At 42.0% G+C, this 14,351-nt stretch overlaps 2 protein-coding genes across 5 annotated transcripts in view; both read right to left on the reverse strand.

Annotated features, from left to right (window-relative positions):
- LOC137377607 (CMRF35-like molecule 2) overlaps window positions 1-10,258 on the reverse strand; it is a 62,864-nt gene extending 52,606 nt beyond the window's left edge. The window contains exons 1-2 of one of the 2 annotated variants that reach the window (XM_068047428.1): window positions 10,109-10,251; window positions 1,721-1,896 (exon numbers count right to left, since the gene is read on the reverse strand). In XM_068047428.1, coding sequence (XP_067903529.1) covers window positions 1,721-1,772 — 52 coding nt within the window. In that variant the 5' untranslated portion in view covers window positions 1,773-1,896; window positions 10,109-10,251. Of the gene's footprint in view, window positions 1-1,720; window positions 1,897-10,108 lie in introns of both variants that reach the window. The other variant, XM_068047429.1, reaches the window with a different exon arrangement.
- Window positions 10,259-14,156: 3,898 nt separating this feature from the next.
- Window positions 14,157-14,351, reverse strand: part of LOC137377604 (non-POU domain-containing octamer-binding protein-like) — a 127,482-nt gene continuing 127,287 nt past the window's right edge. For all 3 annotated transcript variants that reach the window (XM_068047419.1, XM_068047426.1, XM_068047420.1), the window contains exon 11: window positions 14,157-14,333. In XM_068047419.1, coding sequence (XP_067903520.1) covers window positions 14,172-14,333 — 162 coding nt within the window. In that variant the 3' untranslated portion in view covers window positions 14,157-14,171. The remainder of the gene's footprint in view (window positions 14,334-14,351) is intronic.

Here is a 14,351-nt window from a genome sequence, read left to right on the forward strand (position 1 = left end):
GGATCTTAATACAAATCATTCTAGCCTTTCTGTGTATGCAGCTTAAAATAGATTTACTTCTTTTTGGCTCCGCTGGTTGCATGGTAATGATAGGAGATCAGTATTTATCCAGAGTTCCTGTTCTCAAACCTACCACCTGATGAACATCCACTTTCACTTCTGTAGAATCCATTTTCCTCCTTTTACTGCAAATGAACTTACAGAAGGCAAAAATCTTGGTGTCTTTTAAGAAACAGCTGAATACTGTGATGGAGGTTGGGCTTGTAGCTTTGTGAATTAGAATTTTCAATAGATGTCTCCAAGTTCTTCTCAAGTGTTATGTTGTAAACTGTCTCTCTAATAGCAGTTCTTTTTTGAACAGAAACCAGTCACGGGTATTTATGAAAATGGGCTCATTTTTTCATAAGTTTGCCAGCCATTAATTTGTATTCTCTGTACTTTTGGTGAACTTACCTCCTTTTCTAAGTGCAAGAACTTTACAAAAAATATTCTTGCACAGCATTTATTAAATTTGGAGATGTTATGACATTTCTATCCGAGTGCTTCTATACAATTGCTTTCTAAGAAATTGACCCCAATGTGGACTCCCACCAGCAAATCTTCTGCTCTCGACATCAGTCCTTCTAGCCTCTCATTAATGTGCACTGCTCTAGCTCCAGGTAAACACTCAGCATCCTATTAGTATTATAGTTGCCGCCACTTAAAATGCCCACCTTTAAAATGAGCAGTCGCTTATATCAGCCAAAAAGGGATAACCATTAGCCACATAAAAACAGAAAATGCTGGAAATACTCAGGAGATCAGACCTGCTGAGTACTTCCAGCATTTTCTGTTTTTGTTTCAGATTTCCAGCATTTACAGTACTTTTCTTTGGTATAACCATTATCCATTTGGATTCAATGTTGTTGTTTATAGTGCCTCAAGTGCTCCATTTATGTTGGGCTGAACAGCTGTGCTTACTCAATAGTTTGCACTTCATTAAATTGCACTGAATGCAAGTATCAAGATCTTGTTCGATAAGACAAACTGTCTTCAAATTAAGAGGCTATTCCATAAATAGCCTAGAGATACTCCACTGTTATTACTGTCAGTGAAATAAACACAATTCACAATCATGAAGGTGCTGACCTTTGCTGCAGTATGGCATCACAAGCACCTTCCACCTACCAGGGCATTGCCAAAGTGATCATTGAACATGAACTCAGGCAGTGTCAACAGGTACACATTCGGGTCATCACAGCCAAACCCAGTTTCGTTCACGCCGAATAGAGACTTAGGTGAACCTTCGAGCATGAGTCACTGGAAAGCAATCAAGAGTGGGAACCTCGACTGATTTTTCCCTCCCTAGCTGAGCAGCACCAAGGTTAGTCATTCTGTCCCTATGACTGACTTAGCAGAGATCAGCTCAATTTGTATAGACTGATGAAATCTGGCACCTTCTAGACTCTGTAGCTCAGTACTATACCAGACAGTAGCTTTATTTCAGGAGCCATCGCATGAGCTGTGAGTGATATTTTTAGACATATTACTGTTATTTTCAGTTACATAATATACACCCATTACAGACAATTAAAAATAACAGCTCCAGACATATAATATAGTTCATTTGTAGATGATTTGAAGTTGATATCATGGAAAATAGTGGCACAAAACCAATAGCCCACATACATAAATATTTAATGATCTTTAAGAAAATGAGTAAGATATAGTTAACACTTACACATATCCAGCAACAAAATGAGAACCAACAATGAACATACTTGCTTCTCCATGTTGCAGCTAACTCAATATTAACTCAGCTGAGACTGCCTTTAAGGCTTGGCAGTTGAGAAATACTTCCCTTTTCCTCCAAGATGACCCTTGTGCACTGTCATGCATAGAAAGAGCCGTGATGAACTAAACGACGAAATGGAAGAATTATGAATTTTAAAAAGTCAACTATTAAACAAAACCACAAGAACACATACTTTGGACTACAGTCAAAATGAAGTAGCGGTCACGTGACCCCTCCTGTACTGGAAATCAACAAACCTGTCTGCAAAGATGGAACTCGTTAACTTTGCCTGAAATAGCTCTGGGGAAGGACCCCTTTGAAATTAAAAAGAGAACTACTGCATATTTATGGCCCCTATCAACATGAACCAACAAAGGCTCGAAAAACAGACCGACTCACATCCCAAACCAGAATAAACAGGTGTGAAGTAGTACCATGTTAACAGAATGGTCCCCATTCAGATATCATTCAATAGCCATGGTTCATATCCTGGTCCATTGTGTGGTCACACCAGGGAAGAGGGCCTTGTGTCTCCTAACAGAAACTCTAATGCGATGGATTTTTACCTTAAAAAGGTAACCCTCTAGAGAGAGAAAGGGGAGGTCAAGCCAACACCTCAGAAAGCTAGTCCAGCCAGGCTGTGCAAGAGATCCAACCTAACAAGAAGTACTGTAAGAGTGATTTCCCTTGAACAGCTCAGTATGCTAATGAGCCAAGTACAAGGATGTAGTCATGTGACTACAAACCAGTGTCACTCTGCAACTGTAACACCTCGAGGAAGGTTCTGTAAACAGTTTGCTCTGTACTGTATATACTTGTTTATCTGTTAACAAACCTGTTTGAGATCTTCAACAAATTGGACTCCACACATCTCATTTATGTTGCATCAGACAACATAAAGAACTCACTACAAGAAGAACTCTGCAGAACAACAACTGGAACAGCCACTACAGCAGAGACATCACAAAGTGAGTTTTCAGACTCTGTGCAGGTAATAAAATCCACACCACCAGCTGTGTGGAGAGTTGTAGCTACTAGAACTCTACAGCACCTCAAATACAAGACAACAAACACTCAGGCCAGCACCTTTACAAAGACTTTCGTCCTGAGATGATTCAACAGGTTTACTGTAAACCACGAGGACATACCTCACTTTGGTCTTTATAACCACATCCTATCCTTTTCTCTCCATCTATCCTTTCTTGTGAATGGGTATGGGGGTGAGGTGCAAACATTTCAGGAACTGTGTAAAAAAATAAAGTTTTTTTTTAACCTACGAGGAAACCTGTCATTTATCTGTTTACTTGGGCCAAAGGACACTCCGGCGAACACAATATTTTAAGAAAACACAATTGCAATCAAGTGGGAGTTGAACAGAGAGAACCACCCCTTTTCACCAGTCCAAAACAGTACCAATACATTAACATTTGTTATCCCTCATTTTCACAATCACAGAATCGTTACAGTGAAGGAGGCCATTCGGTCCATTATATCCGCACCAGCTCTCCGAAAGACAAATTTACTCAGTTCCATTCCCCCAACTTCTCCCCGTAACCTTGTACATTTTTCCTTTTCATACAAGTCTAATAATTCCCTTTTGAATGCTTCAATTGAACCTGCCTTCATCACACTCTCAGGCAGTGCAGTCCAGACCTTAACCACATTCTGCGTGAAAAAGTTTTCCTCATGTCACTTTTGCTTCTCTTACCAAATACTTTTAAATCTGTGCCCTCTCGTTCTCAATCCTTTCACAAGTGGGAACAGTTTCTCTCTATATACTCTGTCCATACCCCTCATGATTTTGAATACCTCTATCAAATCACCTCTCAGCCTTCTCTTCTCCAAGGAAAACAGTCCTAACCTCTCCAATCTATCTTCTTAACTGAAGTTCCTCATCCCTGAAACCATTCTCGTGAATCTTTTCTGTACTCTCTCCAATGCCCTCACGTCTTGTCTCAAGTGCAGCGCCCAGAACTGGATGTAATACTCCAGCTGAGGCCGAACTAGTGTCTTATACAAGTTCAACATAACTTCCTTGCTCTTGTACTCTATGTCTCTATTAATAAAGCCCAGGACACTGTATGCTTTATTAACTGCTCTCTCAACCGGTCCTGCCTCCTTCAGTAACATATGCACATATACACCTAGGTCCCTCTGCTCCCACACTCCCTATAGAATTGTCCCCTTTATTTTATATTGTCTCTCCATGTTCTTCCTACCAAAATGAATCACTTCACATTTCTCTGCATTGAACTTCATCTGCCACCTGTCTGCCCATTTCCCCAACTTATTTATGTCCTTTTGGAGTTCTACACTACCCTCTTCAGTTTGCTTATTAATTCTTAACTCCCTAAGATGTCCACTAGTGAACTGCAGAAGATTTGCCCTTATTTTATTATTAGGGAATATAAATAATAATTGAGATAAAGTGAAAGTGAAACAAAGAGAGAGTATGAAAAGAGACTAGCAGCTAGCATTAAAGGAAATCACAAAAGTTTTCTATAGACATAAAATAGTAAAAGGGTGCTGCAAGGAGGTGTGGAGCCTATTAGGGACCTTAAAGTGGATTTACACATGGAGGCAGCGGGCATAGCTGAGGTATTAAATTAATACTTTACATCTGTCTTTACCAAGTGTTATGACCCTGTATTTTTTTTTTTGCGATGACTGCAGTGTGTCTTCAAGGCTGGAAAGAAAGCTGTACTGCTTTAAGGCAGCAAGCTTCAAAGATGGAGTCAAAGAATGCATTCTCGTTGTCTGGGATACAGCTACTCGGAGACTGATTCAAAGAGTGCATTCTTGTTGCCCAGGAAACAGCCATTTGGGACCAGAGATCAAGAGATACATTGTTACAATTTAATTTTGAACTGGCTTATAGTGGAAACAGACTGTTCTAACAGGGAAACAGATAGACAGCTATATGTTAGCACCTGAAAGGAAGGCTCGCGGACCATTTAAACTGAAGGAAGAGAATTTAGTCTGTTCATTTATTTTCTCTCAAAATTCTAAAAAACCAAGCCAAAAACGAGATCTCTGATAATTTAAACTGAAGGAAGGGAAGTTATACTGTGGCAATCTTTTATCCCTCAAAAATTCTAAAGCCAAATTGATGTGGGCATCGCTGGCAAAGCCAACATTTATTGCCCATCCCTAATTGCCCTTGAGAAGCTGGTGGTGAGCTGCCTTCTTGAACCGCTGCAGTCCATGTGGGGTAGGTACACTCACAGTGCTGTTAGGAAGGGAGTTTGAGGATTTTGACCCAGTGACAGTGAAGGAACGGCGATATAGTTTCATGTCAGGATGGTGTGTGGCTTGGAGGGGAACTTGCCGGTGGTGGTGTTCCCATGCATCTGCTGCCCTTGTCCTTCTAGGTGGTCGAGGTCACAGGTTGGAAGATGCTGTCTAAGAAGCCTTGATGCCTTGCTACAGTGCATCTTGTAGATGGTACACACTGCTGCCACTGTGCATTGTGGTGGAGGGAGTGAATGTTTGTGGATGGGGTGCCAATCAAATGGGCTGCTTTGTCCTGGAACATGTCGAGCTGCTTTAAGTGTTGCTGGAGCTGCACCAATCCAGGCAAGTGGAAGTGGTGAGTATTCCATCACACTCCTGACTTGTGCCTTGTGGACGGTGGACAGACTTTGAGGAGTCAGGTCAACATCCCCATTTCTGACCTTATGATTGAAGGAAGTTCATTGATGAAGCAGCTGAAGATGGTTGGGCCTAGAATACTACCCTGAGGAACTCCTGCAGTGATGTCCTGGAGCTCAGATCATTGATTTCTGACAATCACAACCATCTTCCTTTGTGCTAGGTACGACTTCAACCAGCGAACAGTTTTCAACCGATTCCCATTAACTCCAGTTTTGCTTGGGCTCGTTGATGCCATACTTGGTCAAATGCTGCCTTGATGTCAAGGGAAGTCACTCTCACCTCACCTCTTGAGTTAAGCTCTTTTATCCATGTTTGAACCAAGGCTGTAATGAGGTCAGGAGCTGCCCTGGCAACACCCAAACTGAGCGTCACTGAGCAGGTAATTGCTAAGCAAGTGCCCTTGATAGCACTGTCGATGACACCTTCCATCACTTTACTGATGATTGAGGCAGTAATTAGTCAGGTTGGATTTGTCCTGCTTTGTGAGTACAGAACATACCTGGGCAATTTTCCACACTGCCAGGTAGATGCCAGTGTTGTAGCTGTACTGGAATAGCTTGGCTAGGGGCACAAGTTCTGGAGCACAGGTCTTCAGTACTATTGCTGGAATGTTGTCAGGGCCCATAGCTTTTGTCGTCTCCAGTGCCTTCAGTCGTTTGATATCACATGGAGTGAATCGAATTGGATGAAAACTGGCATCTGTGATGCTGGGGACTTCAGGAGGCCAAGATGGATCATTCACTCGGCACTTCTGGCTGAAGATTGTTGAAAATGCTTCAGCCTTATCTTTTTCACTGATGTGCTGAGCTCCCCCATCATTGAGAATGGGGATATTTGTGGAGCCACCTCCTCCAGTTAGTTGTTTAATTGTCCACCACCATTCATGACTAGATGTGGCACGACTGCAGAGTTTAGATCTGATCCATTGGTTGTGGGATCGCTTAGCTCTGTCTATCGCATGCTGCTTACGCTGTTTAGCATGCAAGTAGTCCTCTGCTGTAGCTTCATCAGGTTGACACCTCATTTTGAGGTATGCCTGGTGCTGCTCCTGGCATGCCCTCCTACACTCTTCCTTGAACTGGGGTTGTTCTCCTGGCTTGATGGTAATGGTAGAGTGTGGGATATGCCAGGCCATGAGGTTACAGATTGTGGTTGAGTGCAATTCTGCTGCTGCTGATGGCCCACAGCGTCTCATGGATGCCCAGTTTTGCAATGCTAGATCTATTCGAAATCTATCCCATTTAGCACAGTGGTAGTGCCACACAACACGATAGAGGGTATCCTCAATGTGAAGATGGGACTTCATTTCCACAAGAACAGTGCGGTGGTCACTCCTACCAATACTGTCATGGACAGATGCATCTGCGGCAGTCAGATTGGTGAGGACAAGGTGAAGTATGTTTTTCCCTCTTGTTGATTCCCTCACCACCTGCTGCAGACCCAGTCTAGGAGCTATGTCCTTTAGGACTCAGCCAGCTCGGTCAGTAGTGGTGCTACCGAGCCACTCTTGGCGATGGACACTGAAGTCCCCCACCCAGAGTACGTTCTGCACCCTTGCCACCCTCAGTGCTTCCTCCAAGCGATCAACAGGGAGCAGTACGGATTCATCAGCTGAGGGAGGGTGGTAGATGGTAATCAGCAGGAGGTTTCCTTGCCCATGTTTGACCTGAAGCCATGAGACTTCATTGGGTCTGGTGTCAATGTTGAGAACGCCCAGCGCAACTCCCTCCCGACTGTATACCAGAGTGCCGCCAGCTCTGCTGGGTCTGTCCTGCAGGCAGGACTGGACATACTCGGGGATTGTGATGGCAGTGTCTGGGACATTGTCTGTAAGGTATGATTCCGTGAGTATAACTATGTCAGGCTGTTGCTTGACTAGTCTGTGGGACAGCTCTCCCAACTTTGGCACAAGCCCCCAGATGTTAATAAGGAGGACTTTGTGGGGTCGACAGGGCAGAATTTGCCGTTGTCGTTTCCGGTGCCTAGGTCCGGAAGGGGAAACATCCTTTTCACATCCACCCTATGAAGACCCCTCAGGATCTTATATGTTTCAAACAAGTCACCTCATACTCTTCTAAATTCCAGCGGATACAAGTCTAATCTTTCCTCGGAAGACAGGCGACCCATTCCAGGGAACAAGGCCCTGTATACTAATATACGTAGATCTGATTCTGGTATTGGACATTTGCTAAATAATACTCAGTGTGCCAAGGATTACGCTGGCAACCAATTTAAGATCGTCAGTAGGGCTCACAGCGTGGCACATGTGTGTGTACTGGAAACTACACATTGCAGACAGAAAGATCATGTACACACATTGGGCCTGTTTCAGCTAAACAAAATCAGTGACAGCCAGTCGCTGGTTCATTCTTCAGGGTCACGCTGCCTGCTATAAATTTCAAACAAAGCTTGGCAGTTAACTGTCAGTCAACGTAAACTGGTGCATTCTTCATGGCAACGCCACTACCAGAGTCCACTTCCCAATCAATCAGCACTCTCTTCCCTCAGTTTAAATTTGTTGCTTTCCCTTACATTGGAATTCTTGCGACTTGTCCTGATGAGTGCAAGATGAAAAGGTTCGACAAAATGTCTCTGTTTTCAGCAACACTCAAGTTCTGTACTACCAAACGACTATTTCTACCTATTTCAAAAAACCTGGGATCAAACTTAACCAAACCATTATTTTAAAAGCTAAAATCACATACCCTCTAAGTTTGCATTTACTCAAGCTCATAGCTTAATAATGGACTTAAAGTAGCATAGTGGCTAGGTTAGTGGATTAGTAACCCAAAGGCCTGGATTAATGATCAAATCCCATCACGGCAGCTGAGCAATTTAAATTCAGTTAATTAAATAAACTTGGAAAAAAGCTAGAATCAGGAATGATGACCAAAAAAACCCATCTGTTCACTAATGTCCTTTGGGGAAGGAAGTATACCGTTCTTACCCGATCTGGCCTTTGTGATTCCAGATCCACTCAGCTGCTCTCTGAAATGGCCTAGCTAGCAGCTCAGTTGTATAGGGATGGACAATAAATGCTAGCCTTGCCAGAGATGCCCACATCCTGAGAGTGAATGAAAAAAAAATCTAGCATTCGTATTATCCAAGTTGTCCTTCTATGAACATTCGCCAGTCTCAATAATCTTCATGTGAGGGACCAAAACTGGACACAGTACTCCTGGTGAAAACAAACTAAAAACCAAGTACAGTAACTCTTCGTTTTACAGTAAATGGCCCTAACAATAACCTAAAACTCTATTTGCTTTCCCCATCACCATGGGAGGTGGCAAGATCAAGGTCAAGGTGCCAGTGCCAGGTGAGTGGCTGCACATCTTACACAGTCACCAAAATATCCTCGAGACGAAGCAGACACCCACAAACTTCCATCCCTTTCTACACCGCTGCTCACCCATTTTTATTTTGCACTATCCTTTCATACCAATCTGTCACAGCAAAGAGGATGATGGGCAGAGGATGAGGAAGATAATGATGAAGAGCAGCAATGGCAAGAGATCAAAATTCTATGAGAATAATTAAGTCAATGAGGATGATGATAAATGGGTAGCAGAGTGAAGGTCAAGCCCATCCATGAGTTTAGGAATTAGATAGTATTAGTGATGATGTGACACCAAGTAATTCTCAAGCACAAGAAAGCCAGAAGTTGAGTGGATAAGCATATCCCACCTTCCCAGTGAAGATTGAGAAGGTAAATGTTTATGGCTGTTGTGGGATCCAAAATTCATGTGAACTCACCTGAAAAGATGCTCAAGGACTTGCATATCTGGCTCTAGGATCATTCTCTGTGGATATGGGGCAACTGACAAGTGTGGCTCTATGGTCTACAGCTCTCATGTGCAACAGCATCAAGGAAGTCTTTGTTCCAGATATCAGAGAACAGTTTAATTGGAATCTGTGATAGCCCTCATCTAAGAAGTTGCCTGAAACCAGTCAGTTCTTACCTCTCCACAGACGTACAGGCTACAGCTCTGGTGGCAGTAGTGGATGGACAGAATACTGCACCCAGATAACTGGAGGGTCAGGATGCAAACAGCCAACCCACTGTTCAGTGATGACACAGATGCAGGACCTAGTGGAACGGCGATGGCTGGAACAGGCCTGCCTGAGGCTGCCAGTACCTACTGAATCACATTCCAGCAAAAATCATGCCTCTGGGTGAGAGGAGAAATTTGGGGGTAAAAAGGACGGTTTCATTTCTACACTTGATGAACAGACAACTGAAAATCGCTTGCATGTTGAGGGGCTAGATATCTGCAACACTAACAACCCTCTATTTTATGACAAGCTAAACATTTAGCATCAAAACTGCTCGAGTAAGTGCTGTAAATTTGATGTGATCTTCTTTCAAAATATTCCAGCTACTTACTCAGGTTACTGACGGAAGGAGTCTGAACCTGTGATTCCTTTTGTACTGAGCAGGATTACTATTGCAACAACACATCAGCAGGGTAAAATTAACATGTTTCACAACATGTTACCAACATACATTATCTCCACTCGAGTGAGAAAGGCTTAAAAGCTAATAACAGTGATAGATAAATCAATAGCATTTTTTATGAATGCACTGTAACCATAGTTAAGGAAAGATTTATTTCTGAAAAATTATTTTGAGTCATTGCTATTTTTATGCCAGTGGAAATATTTGATTGAACAAAAACTTACATCTTTGCAGTACATTAAATCCACTTCTCTTCTCCCAACGCATCACATCGTAAGATAGTGAGTCACGTAGACCTTGGAAGTCTCAGATTCAATCTCCATCTGTGCTAAGTTTGCTGATTTCATCTAGGATAACTAGTTAGTTTCAGTATCTTTGGGCTAGAAATGAGAAACAAATTAGGGTTTCTGCTCCTGATTGCTACTGTCAAGAAAACCTGCTATGCCAAAGGAAGATTTTTTAAATTCATCGACTGGAAATCAACATTAAATTTTTAATGAAACAGGAAGAGCTGGAATTCTACAAGATGGCCACCACAATTTGCATTTGAACATCTTGCACATTCCCAGGTCTCAAAGAGGAGACACATGTCTGATGAGCCTCTACCCAAAACAATGTCTTGCTCTATTGAGTGAACCACAGGAGATTGCTTTCATTAGCAGGAATTCAAAGCCATCCTGGCACATTATCATTGAAAGGGCCAAACCTTCCAGGTATAAAAACATCCTGAGGCCTCAGGGATTGAAATTCCTAAACTTGATTCTCATTAGAAGGTTCCAGACAATCCACTAAGTCAGTCATGTGATGATCTTTCTATCTCAGTGAAAACTGGGAGTTTCCCTTGGACAAAGCAGACAAGCCAAAGACTCATTCTGGGCAGAAGCCAGAAGGTCTCTCTCTCCAGAAGGCCTAGTGGGGCATGCGAAGCCTAGCTGCTGGTTGCTGGATCCAAGACAAAAAGACACCAGGGCAAGAAAGCCACCTACAATTCTGCCTACAAGACAACCCTGAACTAGGGGGTCAGCCACAAAATGCACATTTACCAGCCTAAGACGACAGGGACACGACTTCAGCCGGAAGACAATGGAATCATCCAACCCCACAGACTGTGTATTAATTCCTATTTGTTCTGGACTCTAATCCAACCACAAATCTATCACTCATCACTCTGTAGTGTGTGTGTGTGTGTGAGTGAGTGTCTCATGTGAGCCTGTGCGTGAATGTGCAGCATAAATTTTTATTTTTATTAAGATCGGGCTTAGATTGTTAAGTATAATAAACTCACCTCTTTCTTGTTTAAACTCAAGAAAACCTGTCCGATTGGTTCTTTTACGATCACAACAAAGGTAAAATGTAAAACACTCACTGAAGTGGTAAGCACATCCACTGTTTTTTAAAAAAAGGAATAAACCCTGTTGCAGTCAAATAAGAGCAAGGACAAGGAGGGAACCTTGTGGCCCCTCCTCACCTGATCGTAACACTACCCACCAACCCCCGACTGGAAATGTGCATTGTAAATATTGGACTCAAACTCAGCTATAATGGCTTTAAACTCAAATAGCCTGCTGGAACACAAAGTCCATGCTATTTTAGTCTCAGCTGATGTCCTTTTTCCTTTGCCTTGTAATAGGAAATCCAGTTGTGCAACTTTACAGCTGGTCTCTCAAAATATCTGAAAGACAATGCATGAAGTGACACCGGAAATGAACTGGCAAATATTAAAACCTATATCAAAACTGGCAAAAGCGAAGCTATGGTAATAACAAAGCAGTTTAAAGCATATGAAAGAGGGCAAATAAAATAACCAATTAGCAAAACATTTAAGTAAATGGGGTAGATTTTAACTTTCGCTACTGATGTTAGCGGACCAGCCGCAAATTATGCACCTCATTGACTCATTGATTTCATTTATTCTCAGACAATCCAAAATATCTGCACTGCTCAGCCATAGCAATGTGATAGGATGACCAATAGGAGACCAGGGCTACCTGATACATCCTTATTCTGTGATATCTTTTGGAATCCAAGCAGAAGCGCCAAAAATAAGTTCAATGAGATCTTGGGAGTGGTTTTAACATTTAGTATAAAATGGATGGTCAACAGGTGGAGTGCACCTGCTGGCCACCCACTGTTGTCTGCTGTGAAGTGAGAGATATTTTGAGACCAATGTCTCATTTACATTGATCTGGCGAACTACGCACATCAAACTGGCACGCAGATGGAACACGATAGTTGGGGATGGCATATAATCATCTGGCCCCTACATGTAGTAGGCGGTCAGCCTAGTCCTGTGGATAGTAGAGGGTAGGCAATGCCAGGGAGGCGAGACACAAGCCAGCAAAAGGCCAAAGCATTTTTACTGAGCCAGGAAAAACATTTCTGCTTCTCCTGGTTCCACAGAGACAAAAGATTAAAATAATTTAGGGCTATTTTTTAAGCTGCCTCTAAGATGCCTTCAAGACTACTGATTAGGCTGCTCAATGCTGTTAGAAATGCGTAGAACACTGGTCTACCATTGTACCTCAAAATTGCAAATAGTATCCTGTGCATGTTGTGAGACCCCAATTTGCATGTTAAAATTGGCCTCCCATCTAAAGGTACCAAGATGACAGTTGGCCTAGGCAATAAATGACCCAATGCCATTTACAGGTTGCTACTTCCCATTTACACTGGGGTTCAAAGATAAAAGACCAACCCCCCTTCTCAAAAGAAGGTGGAAGGTGTGCCGAGGGACTCCTTTAGGCAGATCATTATCAACTGCTTCTAGGAGAGAAAATGTACTGTCACTTGCGTTCACTCCTTATAGCCCACAAGTACTGAAAGGTGTGACTCTATTGTCTACAAGGATTAAAGTAGAAGGAGAGATTACACAAACTAGGGTTCTATTCCCTGGAATTTAGTAGGTTATGGAGTGATTTGATCAAAGTTTTCAAGATATTAAGTGGAAAAAATAGGGTAGACAGAAACTGGTTGGGGAGTCTAGGATTCAGGGGCATGGTCTAAACATTTGAGACAAACCTTTCAGGAGTGAAATTAGGAAACATTTCTACACACAAAGATTGGCAGAAGTTTGGAACTCCCTTTCACAAACAGCAATTGATGCTAGGTCAATTTACTTCTGAGATTGATAGACGTTTGTTAACCAAAGCTAATTAAGGGATATTGTGCAAAGGCGAGTATGTGGAGTTAGGCTGCATATCAGCCACAATCGCAGTGAATGAGAGAACAGGCTCAAGGGGCTAAATGGCCTATTCCTGTTCCCATGTTCAGCTCTGGAGATGCCAGGCTACTTCTCAGATTTTGCCTTGGCCAGTCTGATGAGATCATTAAAATGCTTCGAGCATTTAATAACTGCTTGTGGGTTGTAGAATTGGGACTGGCCATCAGTGACATCTGGCTCCAGACTTCAGAAAACGAGTTAGTAGGAAGTTGAGGCGACAGAGACACAAATTCTCTATCTGGAACATAACTCCCTAGGTCTGAAGGAGCATGTGTCTTTTGGCTCTCATCTCTTACAAAATTATCTCCGCTAGAGCTTACAAGAAGCTTGGATCCCTGGCCAATGCAGTCCTCCCAGTATGATCCTTCTCCTGCCATCTCTTTCCAATGTTCAATTTCAGCTCTTGCTCTGACTCTTTCTCCACTATGCTTCTGGCCATTTCTGCTACAGTAGTCTTTTATCTGCTGCAGCCTACCCTGATTCTAATTTCACTCCCACTGTATTGTCGCAGGGTTTCTATTTCCCCCATCTCATACCACATCCTTATTTACACATGCAGTAAAATAAACACCTTTCACCAGTGTAGAAACAGACAAATAATAAAAATATTGAATCTTATATTTATAAAATATATGTAGAAGATGCTCCATAATTAAATCAAATATAAACATTACATAAAAATATCTACTCCACATCTATATACAACATACATTCTAATGTACCATTTCAAATTTACTTATTTCAAATCACATTTCTTTTACTCATAACTACAAGAAAAACATTACAATATAGAAGTTCAAATATTTTTCAATGACATTCATCTTTTGCTGTGTTCTCATTTAATTTGTTTTACACTAATTTATTTTAATCAAAACCCCATTTTCCCCAAAATACCAAATATATCAGAATTATGTATTATCTATTACATCAGCTAATCTGCCTAATTTTGTTCATGTTCCCATAATCAATGTTACAACAGATCCACAATGTATTATATATTGAAAGTCTAAAATCTGTACACACTTACTGTTGGGTAGCAAATACTTCAGTGATGTAACTTCAGTCAGTCACACTTGTGTTACATCTGTTACATTGTCTGACAGTTTTCTATTGATATTACTTTCATCCAGTCCTGCATTGCTAGAGCTCTGAAGTAGTTGGTGCCGTTTCCAATTTATCTTTGGGACGTCCCATCTCCAGCCTTGGTTCGCACTCAGGAGCACAAAACCCTAGAGTACATTTTTTTT

This window comes from Heterodontus francisci, chromosome 15 (assembly GCF_036365525.1).
Source record: "Heterodontus francisci isolate sHetFra1 chromosome 15, sHetFra1.hap1, whole genome shotgun sequence".
In the NCBI taxonomy this organism is placed as follows: domain Eukaryota; kingdom Metazoa; phylum Chordata; class Chondrichthyes; order Heterodontiformes; family Heterodontidae; genus Heterodontus; species Heterodontus francisci.